At 37.5% G+C, this 22973-nt stretch overlaps 1 protein-coding gene and 2 long non-coding RNA genes across 12 annotated transcripts in view; 2 read left to right on the forward strand and 1 right to left on the reverse strand.

Annotated features, from left to right (window-relative positions):
* LOC118355572 (uncharacterized) lies at positions 1-13576 on the reverse strand. The gene is made up of 3 exons (XR_004818295.2): positions 13386-13576; positions 12414-12529; positions 1-257 (listed from the first exon to the last, which is right to left on the reverse strand). It is a non-coding gene; the product is annotated as an uncharacterized LOC118355572 (long non-coding RNA).
* On the forward strand, positions 24-3906 carry LOC118355571 (uncharacterized). The gene is made up of 3 exons (XR_004818294.2): positions 24-193; positions 756-806; positions 3785-3906. It is a non-coding gene; the product is annotated as an uncharacterized LOC118355571 (long non-coding RNA).
* Positions 13560-22973, forward strand: part of GEMIN2 (gem nuclear organelle associated protein 2) — a 22797-nt gene continuing 13383 nt past the window's right edge. For 3 of the 10 annotated variants that reach the window (XR_003134871.3, XM_049113074.1, XM_049113073.1), the window contains exons 1-6: positions 13580-13769; positions 14164-14248; positions 15807-15896; positions 16939-16998; positions 20049-20162; positions 22040-22084. Coding sequence is in view for 9 of the 10 variants with exons in the window: in XM_049113074.1 (XP_048969031.1) it covers positions 13633-13769; positions 14164-14248; positions 15807-15896; positions 16939-16998; positions 20049-20162; positions 22040-22084 (531 nt within the window). In the remaining variant the exon portion in view is untranslated. Of the gene's footprint in view, positions 13770-14163; positions 14249-15806; positions 15897-16938; positions 16999-20048; positions 20163-22039; positions 22085-22973 lie in introns of all 10 variants that reach the window. The other 7 variants (XM_025442931.3, XM_035720177.2, XM_035720178.2 and 4 more) reach the window with 7 other exon arrangements.

Genomic DNA, 22973 nt, shown 5'->3' on the forward strand with positions numbered 1-22973 from the left:
GAAGGGGCGTGCACCGACCTGGGGCGGGGCTAACCTAGGTGGGGACCGCTCGGAGGGAAAAGGACCCCTGGGGAATTGGAGCGCCTTAACCGGTTCCCCGGAGCCACGTCAGATCCCAATCCCTAAGGGCTGCAGGCCAGGGTGGGAACTTCTGTTCCCTTTCAGACTCAACTCTCAGAGAGAAGCGCGTCGGGTAAGAGGACGTTCTCTCCTGTAGGGCCCCAATTGACTCCTAGAACCACAAAATCACATCTCCCCTAAAAAAAAAAAAAAAAAAAAAAAAAGTTAAAAGTTCGTTTTTTCACATAGTACAACAACTATTTACAGAACACGCCCATGTGCCAGGTACAGTAGCAATGCTGGTGATATGACATAGGCAGAGCCGGCCAAAATCCCTGGCCTGTACGTTGGATTTTTGTATTCCTAGACAGTCCACCTCTTTTCTCCTACACTGCATGTGCCATCCCTCCTCCTCACCACTACAATCTCTCGCTGATTAATCTTTTTTTTTTTTAATTTTGGGTTCAAGTTTTAGTTTTCAAATTTTTATTTATTTATGATAGTCACAGAGAAAGAGGAGGCAGAGACACAGGCAGAGGGAGAAGCAGGCTCCATGCACCGGGAACCCAACATGGGATTCGATCCCGGGTATCCGGGATCGCGCCCTGGGCCAAAGGCAGGCGCCAAACCGCTGCGCCACCCAGGGATCCCTCTCGCTGATTAATCTTAACGCCTTTTCTGCTTCTCTTGCAAAGAAAACAGCTGAGCAAACTGGGAGAACTAGAAACAGGTTGGAGCTGAGTGAAGTAAGTCAGTCGGAGAAGGACAAACATTATATGTTCTCATTCATTTGGGGAATATAAATAATAGTGAAAGGGAAAATAAGGGAAGGGAGAAGAAATGTGTGGGAAATATCAGAAAGGGAGACAGAACGTAAAGACTGCTAACTCTGGGAAACGAACTAGGGGTGGTAGAAGGGGAGGAGGGCGTGGGGTGGGAGTGAATGGGTGACGGGCACTGGGGGTTATTCTGTATGTTAGTAAATTGAACACCAATAATAAATTTAAAAAAATAATACATGATTAATAAACATGAAATTAATGCCCAGCCTAATAATCAGAATTGCCAAATAAAGTAATTATGAGAGAAAAATCCTACATAATTAAACAGTTTTGTTTTTTTTTAAATATAACATCTAGCACTAATTACAGTGTAGTAGAGAGTACATATCCCTACAGGTGGGAGTGTGAATCTGTATAATGTTTAGTAGAGCAATTTGGCAATTTAAATTTCAAAATTCAGAAGGACTCGACACCTTAGAGATGGTGATTTCTTTGGGAATCTGGAAATAAACATTTTTAAAAATTTGAAAAAAAAAATAGAAACAGGTTGGAAAGACATTAGAGCTTGGCGGTCTCAGGCACCCCATCCTTAAGTGAGGGGTTGCTCATGGAATTAACTCCAGATATGACAACACCAAAACTCTTGTCAAGTTTAGCTTTATAAGCATTTTAAGGAGTAGGAAAAAAGATCAAATCCTTGTTCTCCATTATAGTTGAGAAATAAGATGTGCACAAAATATATATTCTCTACCTATAATATGTATGCTAAGGCTGTTTGTAAGGTAGAAGAGGATGCTTTCTGCTTGTCAAATTTGAATACAATCCTGAAGAGGAAATGGGAATCAAACATCAAAATTCAGTGTAGGCCTGCAAATAAAGTGAGTTCAGGATGCTACCTTAATGAGGATTCTTGACTGAAAGCGCAGCAAGTAAACAGCTGTGGGCAATGGTAAAAAGGTAAAATAAGGACATTCACAAAAAGAAGCAAGATCCAAGAATGAGTAGGGTCAATAGACATAGGTGAGAGGACCCACACGGTACCTGGAATTCAGTAAAGAATAAACCAAAGTATAGCACCTTTGATAATTGCATTCATTTTATGGTCCCCCCAGAAATGCATCTTTGCCTTGCAGCTCAATGAAGCCTAAGAAGTCCTAAATCCCTTGTTCCTAACTGAAGAAAGCCTTCCTTCCCTATAACAATGAAATAGATGTTAGGATGGGCAATATATTTATTTATGTCTGTCTATGAACTTTAAGATGAACGAGTTTGAGATTAACCCTCAGATATAGCATCAAGATCTATTGGACCCAACTTTAGTTTTCTAGAGTTTTCTCTTTTTGGAGTTCTATATGTAAGAATCCATATTTCATGACCATGACTTTTATTCTTTCTTAGAGTTCTTCCAAAGAATAGAGAAATCATTTTTTAAAATAGAATGAAACTTATTTTTTTTGCAATTGCCTTATGGGTCCATTGGACTCTTGTAATTTTAGAATATATGATGGGACCTTAGTAATATTATTTTTCTCTATCTTGAAACATTCTGGGACACCTGGGTGGCTCAGTGGTTGAGCATCTGCCTTTGGCTCAGGGCGTGATCCTAGTTGGGGGATCAAATCCTACATGGGGCTCCCTATGGGGGGCCTGCTTCTCCCTCTCCCTCTGCCTATGTCTCTGCCTCTCTCTCTCTCTCTCTCTCTCTCTGTCTCTCATGAATAAATAAACAAAATCTTAAAAAAAACATTCTGCTAATTCTTCATCCATGGAATTTTTTACTCATAAATTACTCAAGCTCTTCTTTAAAAAAACTAAAATAACAAGAAAATTGAAGAACAATAGAATTATCAAAGAGGACTCAATAGTGAAATAGGTCATTACTATTGCATTTTCTTCTTGCAATGCCCAAAATACTACAGCATCTTTCAAGTTCTCTGTACTATGTTTTTAGTTTTCAATAAATATAGGTAAGAATTCAGAATTTGGAAGATGAATGCAGAGATACAGAGAACAGCAGTCTAGACCCTGATAATGATAGTGAAATCTTAAACTGTGAATCTTTAGATTACTATGTCCTAGAAGAATTTCTCAAACTCAAGTATCAATGAGTTAATATTATTTCTTTTTTGATAGTTTTTTTAGATTTTTTATTTAAATTTTAGTTAATTAAAAAAATAAAAATAAAAATAAAAAAATAAATTTTAGTTAATTAACATAGAGTGCAGTAAATTCACTGATTTTATGTGAAAATATGAATAAAATTCAGTGATTTATCACTTATATACAATACCCAGTGCTTTTCACAGTGCCCTCTTTAATACCCATCACCCATGTAGCCCACCCCCACCCACCTCCCTCTGTCAACATTCTGTTCTGTATTGTTAAAAGTCTCTTATGGGGGCAGCCCTGGTGGCTCAGCGGTTTAGCGCCGCCTTCAGCCCAGGCTGTGATCCCTGGAGACCTGGAATCAAGTCCCACATTGGGCTCCCTGCATGGGGCCTGCTTCTCCCTCTGCCTGTGTCTCTGCCTCTTTCTCTCTCTGTCTCTGTCATGAACAAATAAAATAAAATCTTAAAAACAAAAGTCTCTTATGGTTTGTATCCCTCCTTTTTTTAAAAGCTAATATTATTTCTAAGGACACAAAAGAAACATGTTATTGTCATCCAGTTATTCATTCAAAAGGAACAACTTGATTACACAATATTTTGCAAAAATAATCTGGATAATCTCATTTTCTTATGAGCACATATAACAGTATTCTTTTATCTTTTATGATGTTTATATGGATAAATTGATATGACACCTATGTGGACAAATTCTAATAATGGCAGTCATGTATACAAAGATGATAGGAAGAATATAGATAACCTAGAAATTAAAAATTCTTTGGGTTGGGGTGCCTGGGTGGCTCAGTCGATTGAGTATGTGACTTTTTATTTCAGCTCAGGTTGTGACTGCAGGGTCATGGGATCAAGCCCTGTCAGGATCTGCACTCAGTGGGGCATCTACATGAGGATTCTCTCGCTCCCTCTATCCCTCCCATTTTGCATGCTCTCTCCCTCTCTCTAAAATAAATAAATAAAATATTTCTTAAAATGTTTTTTTTAAATTCTTTGGGTTGCTTGCTTATTTATAAAACTAAAAATACAAAAGTTATGCATTTAGGGAGCAAAGAAGATGGTTATCCTCTCTTCAACAAAATTATGAGCCTTTAAAGTTCTCAAAAAACTCTTCAAGTTCTGTGTTTTGATGATACAAATGCATGAAGAACCAGAAATAACAATTAGCTAGGATATAGTAGTGATGTATTTGAAATCTGCAATCATTATTCGTAAGATAGGTATGTTCCAGACTCATGCATCACAGTTGCATTCAGAGGACATCACCCATTTTGGGTATGTCTTCAAAACCAGGAAATGTGGAATAAAAATTGGGATTTGATATATTTAGATACTTATTTAAATTTCTAATAAAATTGTTTTCCATTATGTCTTTACTCATTTCATAACAGCTTTATTGAATATCCCTTTAATCTGTATAAATCACTCATGAAATTATATAAAGTTATAAAAATTTAAGAGGCCATTGGACTCAAATTATAAATGGTGAAGACTATTTTTCTTGGGATACTGGAAATTAGGAGGTTTTGATTTGAGGAAGAGAAGAGACAGAATGGAAAACATCTTGAATGCCTGGGAAAGGAGAGTTAGACTAGGAATTGGAGAAAGGGAAGATTCTCCTAAAGCAAACTTCTCTGGCTTTCTAACTTAATTTATACACATCCTTGGCCCAAGGCATTTGATATTAGTATGTGAATCTTAAGGCTATTTATTAAACATTTACCAACATGCAACTGATTATAATTGTTTGCTTTAATTACTCCACCTTGAATAGATCCTGACATAAAATAATTGTTCCTTAAATGTTCTTGAATGAGCATGAAAACCTAAACAATCATTTATTATTATTATTATTATTATTATTATTATTATCATTATTATTATTAGGAGCACCTGGGTGGCACAGTCGGTTAAGCATCTGACTTGATTTCAGCTCAGGTTATGATCTCAGGATGGTGAGATCAAGCCCCACATTATTGTTGGGCTATGCACTCAGCAGCAGAGTCTGCTTGAGACTCTTCCTCCCTCTCCTTCTGCCCCTTCCACGATTCTCAAATAAACAAATAAATCTTTTTAAAAAACTATTATCATTACCCCATACAGCCAGAGGAATGTTGAAAAAGAAAACCAAAGCTGGTGGCATCACAATGCCAGGCTTAAACTATATTACAAAGCTATAATCATCCAGACAGTATGGTATTATCACACAAAACAGACACATAAATCAAAGGAACAAAATAGAGAACTCAGAAATGGATTCTCATACAGTCAACTGTATGGTCAACTAATCTTCAACAAAGCAGGAAAGAATATCCAATGGAAAAGGAACAATGCCTTCAATAAATGGTGCTGGAAAATCGGACAGCGACATGTAGAATGAAACTGAACCATTTTCTTATACCATACACAAAGATAAACTCAAAATGGATGAAAAGACCTAAATGTGAGACAGGAATCCATAGAAATCTTAGAGGAAAACATGGTCAGCTACCTCTTCGACCTTCGACCTTGGTCACAGCAACTTCTTGCTAGACACATTCCCAAAGGAAAGGGAAACAAGCAAAAAGGAATTTTGGGGACTTTATCAAGATAAAAAGCTTCTGCATAGCAAAGGGAGCAGTCAATACAACTTAAAGGCAACCTACGAACTGGAGAAGATATTTGCAAATGACATATCAGATAAACGGCTAGTATTCAAGATCTATAAAGAACTTCTCAAACTCAACACCAAAAAAACAAACAATCCAGTCAAGAAATGGACAGAAGTCATGAACATATCACCAAAGAAGACATACAAATGGCCGACAGACACATGAAAAAATGCTCCACATCACTTGGCGTCAGGAAAATACAAATCAAAACCACAATGAGATACCACCTTACATCAATCAGAATGGTTAAAATTAACAAGTTAGGAAACAACAAATGTTGGCGAGAATGTGGAGAAAGAGGAACCCTCTTACACTGCTGGTGGGAAAGCAAGCTGGCGCAGCCACTCTAGAAAACAGTTTTTTCTTTAACAGTTCCTCAAGTTAAAGAAGTTAAAAATAGAGCTTTCTAGGACCCAGCAACTATACTACTAGGAATTTACCCCCAAAGACACAAATATAGTGATCCAAAGGCACACCTGCACCCCAATGTTTACAGCAGCAATGTCCACAATAGCCAAACTGTGGAAAGAGCCGAGATGTCCATTGACAGATGAATGGATAAAGATGATGTGGTAATTTATACAATGGAATATTTTTCAGCCATCAGAAAGGATAAATACTTACCATTTACATTGCCAAGGATAGATGGTATTACACGGAGCAATATAAGTCAATCAGAGAAAAACAATTATCATATAGTTTTATTTGCCTGGAATATAAGAAACCATGTGAAGGATTATAGAGGAAGGGAGGGAAACTAAATGCGAAGTCATCAGAGAGGGAGAAAAACCATGAAAGACTCTTAATTATAGGAAACAAACTGAGGGTTGCTGAAGGGGTGGTGGGTGGGAAGATGGGGTAACTGGGTGATGGGCATTAAGGAGGGCACGTGATGTGATGAACACTGGGTATTATACACAACTGACAAATTCTTCAACACTACATTTGAAACTAATGATCTATATGTTGGCTAATTGATTTAAATAAGTAATAAATAAATATTTGATCATTTTTCTGTTTTGACATTAACTATAAAAATATAAAATCTGACATAAGTTCCCCCCCAAAATTCTTTATAATTCTAATTATTTAAAAATTTTTTAATTCAAGTATAGTTAACATACAGGATCATATTAGTTTCAGGTGTACAATTTAGTGATTCAACAATTCCATACGATACTTGGTGCTCATCAGAATAAGTGTACTCTTAATACCTTTTACCATTTTACCCATCCCCTCAACTACTACCCTTCTGATAACCCTGTTTGTTTTCTTTAGTTAAGAGTCTAGTTTTTGGTTTGTCTCTTTTTTTCTTTGTTTTGTTTCTTGATTTCATATGAATATGAGTAAAATCATATGAGTGAAATATGAATAAAATGAGTGAAATAGTATGGTATTTGTTTTTCTCTGACTTATTTCACTTAACATTATACTCTCTAGATCCATCCATTTTGTTTCAAATGGCAAGATTTTGTTCCTTTTTATGGCCATGTAATATTCCATTGTATATACATACACACACACACACACACACATATGTCATCTTCTTTACCCATTCATCTATCAATGGACACTTGGGCTTCTTTCACAATTTGGCTATTGCAGATAATGCTATAATAAACAAAATTCTTTTTTAAAAAGCCAATACTCTAAGGTCATTACTTTCTCAAATTGGCATTTCTCAAAATGCCAGAGAATATTAAATAGAGAGACAGGCAGACAGCCTCTTCTCTGCTGTCCTACCCACCGCTCCTTGCAGTGTATTAAATAAACTTCTATCTCCTTTTAAAAAAAAGAGGGGAATGGGGTGGGGTGCCTGGATGGCACAGTTGGTTAAGCATTCAACTCTTGATTTTAGCTCAGGTCTTGACCTCAGGGTCATAAGATCCAGTCCTGCATTCGGTTCCACAATCAGTGGGGAGTCTGCTTGAGATTCTCTCTCCCTCTCTCATTGTCTCTCCTTACCCCCACAAAATAAATAAATGAATCTTTAAAAAGAGAGACAGCAAGAGAGAAGGAAAGGTTCTATAATCAAAGTCTGGAAATACCAGTTAAATTGTATAAAATAGGTCTCTTGACTTGTCAGAGGTTTTAATGTGCTAATCTTCACTGTGGATCTTTAAGTGCAGGATTTAAATACATTTCCCAAAGATATTTGACCTTGGAACTTTTTTCCGGGGATTATCTGGGATCAAGTATTCTAAATACCCTATGACTTTGTTTCCAGTCATTAATTACCTTAAATACTAGTTAATGTGTAACAACCAATATTTTCCTGCCTGCTTCTGAACCCACAAATGTTTCTAAACTGAAGATTCCAGAACTTTGAAGATAGTCAAGGAAAATATAGTAATGTAAATTTCTTGGAATTTTATACAGCCACCACCAGATGGAGCTTTCCCCAGTACTTTTTCTTTTTGGTTTAACCTATTTTCTAGTATAAATAAAGTGCTTGTAGGTTTTTTTCTAACATGGATTCTCTTTCATTTGTTCAGATGGTGACATTGTATGTCACCACCTGTCTTTGTAGTACTCACTAGAAAAAGCAATAATCCAGATTGTTCTAACTTTAAATTTTCAACATCAGTAGTGTGTCAAGTCCATTTATATAGGATATTATGTGTCAGATGCTGTAGTCTGCACACACAATTACTATAATCTCATTAGACAGAGTAATAACAAATAAGACTAACTTATAAATTACACATGAGAGTTACAGAATCCAAATTTAAACAGACCTTAGTGATAATTGGTCTAATCCTTGTATATGACAATGAATGTAAAGATAAGAGAGGTTAAATAGTATATCCAAGGACAAAGCGCTGATGCCCATTTAAAACCTACAACACTGAGTTTCCATTTCATGCTTGTCTTTTCCCCTTTAAATGCTGAGAAGACTTGCCTTTAAACTTTCTAACTCTTGTTCAAACAGCAAGCATTTCTATTCCATAGAGCACCCCATCAGTATTATTCTCCAACATCACTTCATCCTGCCACTCTGCCCAATGCCAGAATGATTGCTAAGAGTTTATTTAATCAAACTAAACAAATGAAATATTTTGATCTACTCTTAAACCATTTATAGTGACCCAAAGAAACAAATCATAGTTATCTACCGACAGATTTTTTTCCTTTTTATACACACAGGGTTTTTATTTTATTTTTTAAGTAGGTTCCATGCTCAACATGGGGTTCGAACTCACAACCCTGAGATCAAGAGTCACATGCTCTATCAACTGAAACAGAGAGGTGCCCCTTCTTTTTAATTAATATTTCATTTGATTTGTAAAGAACATAAGAATTATTAAAACTCATGTAGGAGAGAAGGGAACTTCTACCTTAAAAGGAAGGAACTAGGCAGCAGGGTGGCTCAGCGGTTTAGCGCTGCCTTCAGCCTGGAGCCTGATCCTGGAGACCCGGGATCGGGATTGAGTCCCACGTCGGGCTCCCTGTGTGGAGCCTGCTTCTCCCTCTGCCTGTCTCTTACGCCTGCTCTCTCTCTCTCTCTCTCTCTGTCTCTCTGCCTCTCATTAATAGATAAATGAAGTCTTAAAAAAGGAAAGAAGTATAAAAACATTAAAAAATAAAAAATAAAAATAAAATAAAAAAAGAAAGAAGTAATCAAAAGGAGGAACTAGATTTGTGTTTTTGCTTTAAAAGAGGGATAAAGTTTTAGTTTTGTTTCGTGTCCTATAATTAAACTAGCCCTCATCTTGATTTACTGGTATCAAGTCAGCTTTGTAGTCTTCTTTGTGGATCTGGACCCCAAAGTTGGAGGAAAGCAGTCTCAGATAAAGAGATGGAGACATAGAGACACAGAGATTAAAGAGACTGCTCCTGCCCACAGGGTGTGTACTAAGACTAGAATCTCTGGGCACCTGGGTGGCTCAGTCAGTTAAGCATCTGCCTTCAGCTCATGTCATAATCTTAGGATCCTGGGATTAAGCCCTGCACAGGGTTCCCTGCTCAGAGGGAGTCTGCTTCTCCCTCTCCCTCTACCACTCTCTGCCCCATGTGCTCTCTTTCTTAAATAAATAAATAAAATCTTAAAAAAAAAGACTACATTCTCCTTGTATCTATCTTTTTATTGCCTCTCTCTACCCTGTGACCAATAGGTCTTAAAGGCTCTATTTAGCTACTTATTTTTATTGAGCTGTACCTTGTGACACAGTGATTTACAACAATGGCTCATTAAGTCTGACCACCCAGGACAGAATCTCAACTCCATCCACTTCCTAGTTGTGTGAGCTAGGCATGTCCCGTTACATTTTCTGAGCCACAGTTTTGTCATCTGAAAGTGAAGATATTGTAAGCCTACCACTTAGGGTAACAATACATTGTAAGGATTAAATGAAATAATCTAGATAAAATGTTTAGCCCTGAGAAAGAAAAGCAGATTCTAAGAGCCTGAAATGGGCCTCACTCTATCAACTGTGCCTAGCTGTTGTCAGGAGCTGTATGGCTGGCATTTACAGCAAGGCCCGCCATTCTCCTATTGAATATAAACCATTTCACAGCACACCAACATCATACAAGGCCACTTAGTGTCCCTGAAGGATCAAGATGAAAACAAGACAACTCTGTATTAGTGTCTGAACTCAGACAAATCAAGAAAATTGTCCAAGACACAAAATGACCAAATATCTTCCTGACCTATTTTGAGTACTGCTTCTTCTTTACCAATTATACCATTAGTTTCCCTTTTACCTCCTATATAAGAAGTATTAAGATATATAATCACAGAATTTGTATGCTCAAATGAGCTAGAGAAATAATTGAGCAGCTAAATGTCAAAGTAGGCAATTAAAGCAACAATGAGCCAAAACAGAATTAACAGTGAAGCTTCTAATCACTCCCACTGTTTGAGGGTCAGGTGGATCAGTGCAAACTTGGGGATCATCTCACTTTTGAGGAAGTCCCTAACCAGTGTTTTCTGCAGATTTATGGAACTAAGGCTGTTGTGATGGGTTGGGAGGAAAGGGTGGTAATAGTAGTAAAGTATTGGGTACTGGGAGAGTGGGTAAATTTCCCAATAAGGAGATCTCCAAATGAAGACATCTGGCTAGGAATGCAACTATGCATAAGAGCATGGCCAGCCAGGAGGGACTGAATCTAATTGCAACTCCCTTCAGAGACTGCAATGCACGGGGTGTGCACCAAGTCTGTATGAGGAGGGCAGTTTCCCCCTGTGAAGCCTTCCCAGGGAAAGCCTTTTTAACTGCTATGGTCAAGCATGAAAAATCACCCATAGGTTTTTAACCAGCAGTCAGACTCAGAATTATACCCAATTCCTGACAGTAAAGCTCCACCATCCGCAAATCACCAAGGCCCAAATCCTATGATAAGTTATAGTATCCTTCTTCTGAGACATACCCTAGTGTCAATAATCATGTGACTCTAGGAGTGTTCTGGTAGTCTTTGGTTGGAGGGCATTGACAGCCCCCAGCACACAGTAAGAAGGTTCTCTAGACATAACTATATACAGCTACATTTCTCACAACCCTGTCCAGCACCATTCATTCCTTATACTTTTTATGCATCAGCCATATTGACCTCCTTCCAATTTTTCCAGCATGACCTATTTCTTCTAGTAATAACTCCCTGAACAAACTCTTTCCTCTACCTGCTGAGATTGAATATACAAATGGACAATGGCATATATATATGGCATATATATATATAGTCATATATATGTATGTGTATGTATGTATATATATATGACCTAAAATAAAATCTTTTTTAAAAAAGAAAGAAAGACTAAAGAAAATTTGCATGCTTTTCTCCTATTAAGGAGTCTTATGTCAGTTTAATTATTAGGCCTAGCCAGAGACCCTAAGAGTGTGGAGGAGAAATTATGCCTCTCCTACAATATCTAACCTACAGCTTTCCCATGCCACAGCCTCCAAATAGGGCATATCTGAAGCCTTCCCTTTTTGTCTCCCAGTACAAAGCTTTCTTACTCCACTACACTAGCAGAAAGCAACCCTTAACAAAAAAAAAATTTAGGATTTTATTTATTTATTCATGAGAGAATAGAAAGGCAGAGACACAGGCAGAGGGAGAAGCAGGATCTATGCAGGGAGCCCGATGCGGGACTTAATCCCAGGACCCCAGGATCGCAACATGAGCCAAAGGCAAATGTTCAACCACTGAGCCACCTAAGTGCCCCAACCCTTGCAAATTTTTAACTTACTTTCCTCTTTCCTGAATGAATTTGTTCCTGTGTATTCAAAATTTTAGAACCATTTCAAATCATTCATGTACTTTATTACTCTCCTCTTCTTTTGGAAAATAATTATTTCCAAGGACAACCTTTGTTCCATCCCACTGTTCTTCTCCTTTTTTTTCTTCATCTATGTGTAATTCTGCCACCTACTTATACACGAAATCCAGTATTAAGCATTGTTCCTTTGGTAGGTAGTCTTCTAGGTCTTTTATCCAAAAAATAGGTGGAAATTGCTAACAAATTAGTTTCCCCTCCTCCACAAAAATTGTAAGAAAATCCAGAAATGAAGTCATCACTTACGTTTTCTAATCTTTTCTTTATTATTACCAAAATGTTTGGGGGCAAGAGTTTCCATATTTCTCTTTAACTTTGTTTCTTCCAAAATCAGTTAAACACACACACACACACACACACACATACACACAAACTTTTAATGCTCACCTCCATAAGTGTAGTTTCCACCTCTGTCACCATACAAAGTTATTACTAAATCAGTAACATTTTTAACCAAATAACCTTCTAGTTTGACTGCAGTCAAGTAGTGTGTTTCTGAATCTCCCAATTGTTTACTTACAGTTCATAAGCACAAATTCCTTTAGGTCTTAACCCAGGAACTGTCCTCACTTTATCTTCAAATGAGAAAGTTACATTCTGGTTTTGAAATCAATTACTTGCAAGCTAAAGGCAGTGCTTTAAAAAAAAAAAAAAGCTTTAAAAATAAGCATAATCTTAGGAAATAAAAGTCAATTATATTTACTCAGAGCTTCTTTAGAAAGAATCAGATATAACCTTCATTGTTCCTTGGAATGTCGCTCAGCACAAGTTACTTAATCCATTTCTGACATGTTTCCTCACCTGTAAAATGGAGATAATAGTACCTACCTCACAAGATTGGCCCTAAGATTAATCATGGTAACTTTTGGGTATTGGCATTAGCTTTATCCTTTCACTACTCATTTAAACAAAGAGATCTCTCAAGAAAAAGGAGGAGGAGGAGGAAGAAGAGGAAGAAGAGGAAGAAGAAGAAGAAGAAGAAGAAGAAGAAGAAGAAGAAGAAGAAGAAGAAGAAGAAGAAGAAGAAAGCGATGTCTACTCAACGACTAATATTCATTTCCAGCAAATACAAAGGGATCTTTCAAGTAGCCAAGCGCAAGAAATTTCTCTGGAAAATTAATATTTCATTCATTTGGCATCAGATAAATCTGGGTTGGAAATGGCTCTTCTACCCTCTGTCTCACTGTGGGAGTGAAAGTCACAGTTGTAGTACTTAACCCTTCTTTATATCGATTTGCTCCCCTACAGAACCAGGATAATACCACTTACTTCAAAGAGTTGGTGTAAAAACTAAACGAGGAAACATACGTGACATGTCTACCAGGGGTTTAAGAGCTCAACTAAATGAAGTGGATTTCTTGTAGACAATTAAAAATATATAGAGAGAGCTCAATAAATGGTAATTACAATAACACTGTTCATTAATTCAAAAGATATCCAAGGATCCCTTACTACTGCAGATGCATAAAGCTTAATAATCCTCAGTGTTTACCCTGGCCTTAGGAGAGAGAACAGAGGGAAACACGCAGAAACACTTCAGGACCACTTCTGCAAGGAACTAAACTTCACCGTCTCCTTACACCACCCGAGCCTTAAGTCTGGGACAACCGGCCGGCTTCCTCAAGCGCAATTACACTGCCTAAGCTCCGCCCCCTTAGACTCGGCACTTAAGGTCTGCGCCTGCGCCGTGACCTGCACTTGGCGCATGCGCCAAAGGGGGACTGGCGGGATTAAAAACCATGGCGTGGATGCCAGCAGAATCCGCAGTGGAAGAGTTGATGCCCAGGCTGTTGCCAGTGGAACCGTGCGACTTGACAGAGAGTTTTGATCCCTCCGTCCCACCGAGGACGCCTCAGGAATACCTGAGGCGGGTCCAGTGAGTGATTTGGCCCCGTGCGGGTGGGCTGGTCGTCCGCTCTGCCCCCGGGCACAGCTCGACCCCTACCTACGTGTGATAAAGCCCCGCCTCAGTGGCCGTTCCCTCTTTCACGCGAGGTAGGGTCGAATCAAGATCACTTGATGACATCTTTACCTGGGCGAGTTTTTATGAATGTAATTCTGTTTACCTGTGTCAAGATGTGTGCTTTTGGATTTCCTTGCTTTCCAGTTAGTTTCGGAAATAACCTTGTGTAGTACGTGCATTGCGCTTCCTTTTTTTTTTTTTTTTTTTTCTGATTTCGTGAAGAACTGTAGAATGGATCGCTCGTTTTACTGCACAGGAACAAAGCACAGCCGTAATCACATTTCTTGCATTTATTACTTATTTGTAGGATCGAAGCAGCTCAATGTCCAGATGTTGTGGTAGCTCAGATTGACCCAAAGAAGTTGAAAAGGAAGCAAAGTGTGAATGTTTCTGTGAGTTTTATTACCCAGCAGGGGATTCTCCCCTTCCTCCCCCTCTCCCCTCGACCAAATGGAAAGCTCAGTGGCCTTCCTGTGGTATCCTGTAGTATCTTTATGATTTATGTAAGATTGGACTACTTCCTGAGACATTGAACATTAGCTTGGACTTTTAACCCTCAAAAGGACAGTTGGCATTTACTGCCCCCAGAGCAGTTTCCAGTAACCCTGGCATTCGTGGAGACTCCTCATACTTCAGGGCTGTGATCCAATTCTAAAGAACTCTAAATAGGTTACTTACGTTATTCTTTATTTTTAAGGAACCTTTTTCCAGTCTTGTTCATAATTATTCTTGGATTGGTGTTTAATGCTATTTAGTGCAATATTGCATGTTCTGAATTTGGGCTTTGTTTTTTTAAGAATAGAAACTCAGGTGTCTTACATTTTTCTAGTTACTTGCACACACACCTTGAATATTTTTGTGAAGTGACTAGGTTGTGCCAGGCCCTGGGATTACAATAGAAAATGAGGCACAAAAATCCCTACCCTGGCAGAGTTTACATTCTCCTGAGGAATACAGAGTAAACAAGCAAACAAAGTAATTATATATTATGACTTTTTTTTTTTTGAGATTTTCTTCATTTATTCATGAGAGACACAGAGAAGAGAGGTAGAGACGCAGGCAGAGGGAGAAGCTGGCTCCTTACAGGGAGCCAGATGTAGGACTTGATCCCAGGACCCCAGGATCAAGACCTGAATGAAAGGCAGACACTCAACCACTGAGCCACCTAAGCACACCTATATTGACTTGATATGAAGAAAATTAACCTGTATATGACCAATAAGTAACAAGGTTACTTGTTTACAATTGTACTGTTGACAATTAAAATTGTCACAGAAAGTCTCTCTAAGGACATATTATTTAACCTAGGGTCAAAGGAGAGCAGCAGTTTTTAAATTGTGATAGGTCCTTTTCCTCTTATGAAATTTTAATTCAGATGCTATAATGTTTCACATATTTTCAGAAATTTTTAGTTGATGGATGAGAATATCTTATCTACCTAGCTTTTAAAAAACACACTATTATTTCAAGGCAATATGTATTTCAAGGCAGTATTTTGACCTATTGTGCTGTCTTAGGAAGCTGAAGTAGCCTTTGTAAAGTCAAATGTCTTAGATTATTTGAGTACATTCTGCCAATACCAAATTCTTTATGTGGGTTATGTCTCCTCATTTCAAATAATTGTCTTCTTATAGAAAGGTAGGACTAAATTATGTCTTCAGGGCTCATATAATTTAGATTTCTTAGTTTAGAAACTCCAAATATGAACCATTCCAGATTGCTCTTATTGAAGTGACCCCACAAGGATCTTTTCCTAATGTTCAAACTTGGACATAAATAGTAAAGTGAAAGGCCTACTTTTTGGCATCTGCAGAGTACAGTATCTTTCTTAGATAGCCTTAATCATTTACTTTATTACTCTTCATCTTGGTTGTGCTTTTACTTTGCAGAGGAATGACGTTCTAGTTATAACACTAACATCGATTCTAATATTTATGAACTGATCTCTAGCTTTCAGGATGCCAACCTGCTCCTGAAGGATATTCTCCCACACTTCAGTGGCAACAACAACAAGTGGCACAGTTTTCATCTGTTCGACAGGTGAGCGTACTTTAATCATTTTATCAAATTAAACCCCTTCCATTAGAAAGACAGTTCTAATTTTACTCATATGGAATATAAGAAACAGTGCAGAGGATCATAGGGGAAGGGAGGGAAAACTGATTGGGAAGTAATCAGAAAGGGAAACAAGCCATGAGAGATTCTTAACTATAGGAAACAAACGGAGGGTTGCTGAAGGGGAGGGGGAGGATGAGGTAATAGGGTGGTGGGCTTTAAACAGGGCCTATGATGTGATGAGCACTGGGTATTGTATGCAGCTAATGAATTCCTGAACTCTACATCTGAAACTAATGATGTAATATATGTTGACTAATTGAATTTTAAATAAAAATTAAACCCCTCTCTCCCTCAAGAATTATTTCTGTTCTTAGACTGTAGTTGGAAAAATAAGATTCATTATACTTTTTTTTAGATTTATTTATTTGAGAGAGCGAAAGTGCATGCAAGCAGGCAGGCATATGAGTGGGGGGAGGTACAGAGGGAGAGAATCCTTAGGCAGATTTCCTGCTGAGTGCTGAGCTGCAGTCTGGAGGAGCCCCGCCTTGGGACTCAGGGCTCCATCCCATGACCCAAGAGATCATGACCTGAGTCAAAACCTAAAATCAGTCGCTTAACCAACTGAGCCACCTAGGCTCCCTAAGATTCCTTATTCTGAAGGATAAAGTTAAAATATCTATGAATCAGTTAACCAAATTATAATCATGAGACATAATATAGTTGGAAACATGTTTTCCAAGGTTTTTTTTTTTTTTTTTTTTTAAGATTTTATTTATTTATTCATGAAAGATACAGAGAGAGAGGCAGAGACACAGGCAGAGGGAGAAGCAGGCTCCATGCAGGGAGCCTGACATGGGACTCGATCCCTGGTCTCCAGGATCAGGCCCTGGGCGGAAGGTGGCGCTAAAACGCTGAGCCACCCGGGCTGCCCCCCAAGTTTCAAGATTACTAGGATATTGCACAATTTATTTCTTTTCAGTTATCCATTCTCTGAAGATCACTTGCCTAACTTTTCTTCCTTTAGAGTGTGATCAGACATAGAAGTCACTGGAAATCACAACAGTTAGACAGTAACGTGACCATGGTATGTAAGTTTCTTTGTTTAAGTTGTACAGAGTGTACCCATTTGAAATAGTCCATATTTACTACCAGTCTTTAAAGATTCACTTAGTCTATGTTGTTTTTGTTCTTTTTCATTGACCTAAATTAATAAAAACAATTCCATCATGTAAACCTTTAAAGTATAGAATCAATAATGCAAGTTTTTTTTTTTTTAAAGATTTTATTTATTTATTCATGAGAGAGAGAGAAGCAGAGATACAGGCAGAGAGAGAAGCAGGCTCCATGCAGGGAGCCTGACGTGGGACTCCATCCTGGGTCTCCAGGATCACACCCTGGACTGAAGGCGGCGCTAAACCGCTGAGCCACCAGGGCTGCCCTGCAAGTTATTTTTATGGCAGTTTTAATTCATAGCATCTTGAGAGACTTTGGATAGGTAATTGTTACATCTCTATAAACTTTTAAGGGTTCTAGACATTGCTTTTTTTATAAAATAAATGCATTTTCAGTACTTACAAAAAGCTCAAATAAAGGCTTATTGGGTTTTCCTCGTGAGGTAATGGTGCCAAAACCAGTGACATCCTAGTAAAGTTTGTCATGCATACTTAAAAGTAGTATTTTCTGTGCCTTATCAGCTTAAATATATTTTCAACTTAAGGAAATATGTTATATCTGGACTACTGAATTAAAAAAGGGAGTTGGAGAGGAGATGTATACATTTTTCCAGAACAATACTTTTAACTTTTTGGGGAGTCTCATAATCTTCCTGAAAATCAAATAAAAGCTATTTATCTTCAAAGGAAAAAATTGTGTGCAACAGGGCACACAGTTTTGTTCATACTTTCAGGTAGTTCATAGATTTCAGATTTTAGAAGCTTCCTCTAAAAAAAAAAAAAATAGAAGCTTCCTCTAGGCAGTGCTTCCTAATATCTTTTACATGGTGACACATTAGGATAAATGGAGGAGGCTGCTTGCATAGCCCTAGACTACAAGTTGAAAGCTGTGAGATTCAGTATATGGACTCTACTTGCTTCTCCATACCATTTGAAAACTCTGCTCTAGGGAGAGTGTGAAACGAACTAACATCACTTGCCCAGGATCATTTAACTCATATAAGGTATAGTTAAGATTCAAACCAAAGTTTGGTTGTAAAGCTTTTCATTGTGCTGTGAGGCCTCCTGGGAAAAGGGGGCAGAGGGAAGGAGGGTAGGTAAGTAGATACATTTTTTTCTTGCTCAGTATAAGGACTTTTGGGGAAATGCTTACTAATTCAAAAAGAAGCTGGATCAATAACATTATAACAATATAATTTTGTCAAAAATGTAAATGACCTAATGATTGAATAAATTATGATCCATCAAAACAGTGGAGTATTAAAAGCAATAGCATGTTCATCATGGCAAAAGTTAACATTATGTAAATAATAAAATGAAAAAAAATGTTTTTAAAGATTTTTATTTATTCATGAGAGACACACAGAGAGAGAGAGGCATAGGCAGAGAGAAGCAGGCTCCCTGTGGGGAGCCCGATGAGGGACTCAATCCCAAGACCCTGGGATCACGACCTGAGCCAAAGGCAGACGCTCAACCACTGAGCCACCCAGGCATCCCTAAAATGAAAAATTTTTAAAGTACTCTGACATTTTATTTAAAGCAACCATGTAAATATAAACACTTATTTATTCAATCAATTTATTATGAATAAATCATTAAGCACCTGCTATATTTAATAATCAGGGTATTCAGTGTTACCTAAAATAGAAATAGTCTCTGACCTAATAGAGTAAAGGAAAAGGGCATATACAGTGCTCTAGTACATAGGTTTTACACTTTCAGAGGTCTCATGTTTGTCCTGAGAATCTAATGAAAGCTATTTTTCCTCAGAGGGAAAAACTACATCTATACAAAGTAATGTGCGAGGTGTTGTGTACAAATAAAAATTGTTTTGTTAATGCTTCTCCCCACTGGTCCTGAATTTAGAAGTATAGAATAAATCTTTTCTTTCTTTGACTGGACTGCCTTTCCAAGTATGTGAAGGATGTAATCCCATCTCCTTCCCTGGTATAAACGTCCTTCATTTTTGTAAGCATTTTTAGTGCATTTTTTTCCCTACCAGTTTCCATCTTTATCACCCTCTTGAACAAACCCTTGTTTGTCAGTGTCCATTAAAGGGTGATCCAAACTAAACACGTCCCACAAAATGTGTAACACTTGAGCACTGTATCAGTTTGCTAGGGCTGCCAGAACAAAACAGACTGGGTGTTTTAGCAAAGAGTAATTTATTTTCTCTCAGTTCTATAGGCTAGGAGTCTAAGATCAAGGTATTAGTTGGTTTGTAGGTTTGGTTCCTCTTGAGGCCTCTTTGACTTGCAGGTAGCCATCTTCTTGCTGTGTCCTCACATGGTCTTTCATCTATGTGCACAAGCATCTCTACTGCCTCTTGTTATATCTAAATTTCCTCTTTAAAAAAAAAAATTATTTATTTTAGAGAGAGACAGTGTGCCCATGCTAAGGGGTGGGGCGGGGAGGGGCAGAAGCCCAACTTGGGGCCTGAAGTCACCACCACCGGAGCCTAAACCAAAGAGTCAGACGTTTAACTGACCACCCTGGTGCCCCTAAGTTTCCTTTTCTCATAATGACATCGGTCAGATTGGAAGAAAACCCACCCTAAAAGCCTGATTTTAACATCTATTATAAAGGCCCTATTCAAATATAGTCACATTCTAAGATACTGGAGGTTAGGACTTTAACATAAGAGTTTTGAGGGGACAAAATTCAGCCCATAGCAGGTACTATATTTCTGTTGAAGTGGTGGGAATATGGAGGACTTTACTTCTTTTTCATGATTCAATAAAGTGTAAAAAAAGAAAGGACACGCATGGGTGGCTCAGCGGTTTGGCACCTTTGGCCCAGGGCGTGATCCTGGGGTCCCTGGATCAAGTCTCACATTGGGCTCCCAGTGTGGCTGCTTCTCCCTCTGCCTGTGTCTCCAACTCTCTCTCTCTGTCTCTCATGAATAAATAAATAAAATATTTTAAAAAGAAAGAAGTAAATTCTTTTTTTTTTTTTCTTTTAGCCAAAATCCGAAGATGAAGAAGGCTGGAAAAAATTTTGTTTGGGTGAAAGGTTATGCGCTGAAGGGGCTGTTGGACCAGCTACAAGTGAAGGTCCTGGAATCGATTATGTGCAGGTATATGATAATATGGATAAACAAAACAAAAAGGGTTCTACTTTTAGTGTATGATTTAATACAAAGATTCTGCAAACTACAGCCTAGGCCAAATCTAGACTGCAGCCTATTTTTGTATAGAGCTAAGAGTGTTTTTTAAAACAATACTAGGTGAGTAAGGCAATGTATGGCCTGCAGAGCCAAAAATACTGTCTGGTTCTTTACAGAAAATGTTTGCCAACCTATGACCTAGCTAATTGGCTCTTTAACTTAAAAATTTGCAGCCTGGTTTCTGAAACAATGCACTGTGACTTCTTAGGTGGGCTTCATATCTTTTAGATTTTAGTTATGTGATAATTTTTTGAGTTAGATAGAATTCAGGGTTTTGTTTTATGGTTTTTTTTTTTTTTTAATGATTAAGCATGGGTTATGACTTTTGAGTAGTCAGGAAAACATGACAATTAGATGCTTAAAAATGCTTAGTAGAATTCGTATTCTGGGGATGAAGTGTTGAAGATATATATTTAAATTTCCCATGGCTTTATTCTAATCATAAATTATGTGGCCAGCGGCTTTTTATCCTCACCATGTGTGTTTTTCTCATTTAAAAGTAATTCATCCAAAAAATGTAAAAGCTCTAAAAATCAGGACACGTAGGTGGCTCAGTAGGTTGAACATCCAGCTCTTGTTTTTGGCTCAGGTCTTGATCTCAGGGTCATGAGTTCAAGCCACACATTGGGCATGGACCCTACTTAAAAAAACAAAAAACGATTCCAAAAGTCACTAAAAGACCAAGAACCTAATTAAAACAGAAAAGGCAAAGAATGTAAATAGCTCACAGAAAGAAAAATATGAATTCTTGTTATATCAGAAGATGCCCAAGTTAAGTCATAACTCCATTGAGCTGTTACATTTCAGATAACATTGGCAAAAGAGATTTGATACACTTTGTTAACAAGGTCTGGGAAAATAGGCGCTCTTACACATGGTGGTGTGGTATAAATAGATTCAGATCTATAAGTGAACTAATTTGGCCCCATTTCTTTTAAAATCTGTTGTTTTTTTGGGTAATACCCTTAATGGATGTTACATTTCAAAATGTGTTTTAATTTGACAAAGAATCAAAACTTATTTAGCTTGTTATTACAAAATATATAGACGTCAAATACATCATGTGGAAGAACAATTTAAGGAGGCAGAGTTAATGCATGTCCTCTTAATTTTCTCTGCGTCAGTGCTATTTTCATAATGAGTGCTCCCAGCACTGAACTTTAAAGTACTTTTTTAATTGAATCAGATTAGGCTTGAAAAAAAAAATCACTGTTAAGTACCCTTAATTCCTGAAAATACTAGCTTTAGCTGAAGATTTTGAAAAAGTGTATACAACATGTTAATGTCATAATATCAATGGTATCATAGTGTCAGTTTAAGAAATTTCATACTTTAACATTTTTATTACTAAAGTCTTTTTTTTAAAGATTTTATTTATTTATTTGACAGAGAGCACAAGCAGGGGGAGCAGCAGGCAGAGGGAAAGGGAGAAGCAGGCTCCTTGCAGAGCAGGGAGCCCAACGCGGAGCTGTATCCCAGGACCCTGGGATCATTACTTGAGCCGAAGGCAGACGCTTAACCATCTGAGTCACCCAGGCACCCCCCGTCATTATTTTTAAATTTATATATTCAAATTGCAAAATACTTTTTGATATAACATATTTTTGATATAATAATCAACATAATAGTTGATGGAATGTTTTTATTATAATGGGTAATGAAGGAATTTCCTATTATTCATTTTTTTGTTTTTAAATAACGGTGTGGTAAGAAATTCACCGGTTTGAAAACAATGAAGCACCCTTTATAATACCATTTAGTAAATTTCAGTCTCATTTTTCTTTCAGATTGGTTTTCCTCCCTTGCTTAGTATCGTTAGCAGAATGAATCAGGTAAAATCCATCTAATAATAAGGGTCTATGTATACTTTTGTTTTCAATGTGCATGAGAGTTTATGAATACATTTATTGAATACTTCAGTATGTAAGACCCTGTCCTAACCTCTTTAACAGTTATTATTTAATACCCAGTACCACCGTATATGGAGAATTATTATTAACATCCAATTTTTATAGATTAGGAAACAAAATTGAAGGTTAAGTGACTTACAGGTGGTTTTTCAGCAAGTTCTAACAGCAACACTGGGCTTTAATCCCAATTTGATGTAATTCCAGAGCTCATACTAAATTATGTTGCTAAACTATTCAGTTGTATACATTTCAGTTTTAAGTCTTACATTCTGGAGTTTGAAGTAAAACTAAAGTTAGATTGCTATTTCTAGTGCCAGATGTCCTATACATCCCATTAAGAATTTCTTGGATCAAAAGCTTCTTTACTCCTTTAGGATGAAGAATTGTGTTATCCATTTATTATTATTTTTTAAAGATTTTATTTATTTATTCATGAGAAACACGGAGAGGAGAGAGGCAGAGACACAGGCAGAGGGAGAAGCAGGCTCCTTGCAGGGAGCCTGATGTGGGACTGGATCCCGGGTCTCCAGGATCACGCCTGGGCTGAAGGTAGCACTAAACTGCTGAGCCACCCGGGCTGCCCTTCTGTTACCCATTTAAAGAGCAAATGAAAAATTTGATTGTTTTGCCTTCACATAGCATTGGGTGCTCTTGGAAGATAAATTTTTTAAGGGTCATACTCTGTTGTAAATCATATATTGGCTAATAGTTTCACTTACTTGATTATTTGCATTAAAAATACTATAGTAGGCATACTAAATTCAGTGAGTGATTTTTCTAAGTGTCCAACTATACTTGAAGAAGTGAGAGA

The sequence above is a fragment of the Canis lupus genome, chromosome 8, assembly GCF_003254725.2.
Source record: "Canis lupus dingo isolate Sandy chromosome 8, ASM325472v2, whole genome shotgun sequence".
In the NCBI taxonomy this organism is placed as follows: Eukaryota; Metazoa; Chordata; class Mammalia; order Carnivora; family Canidae; genus Canis; species Canis lupus.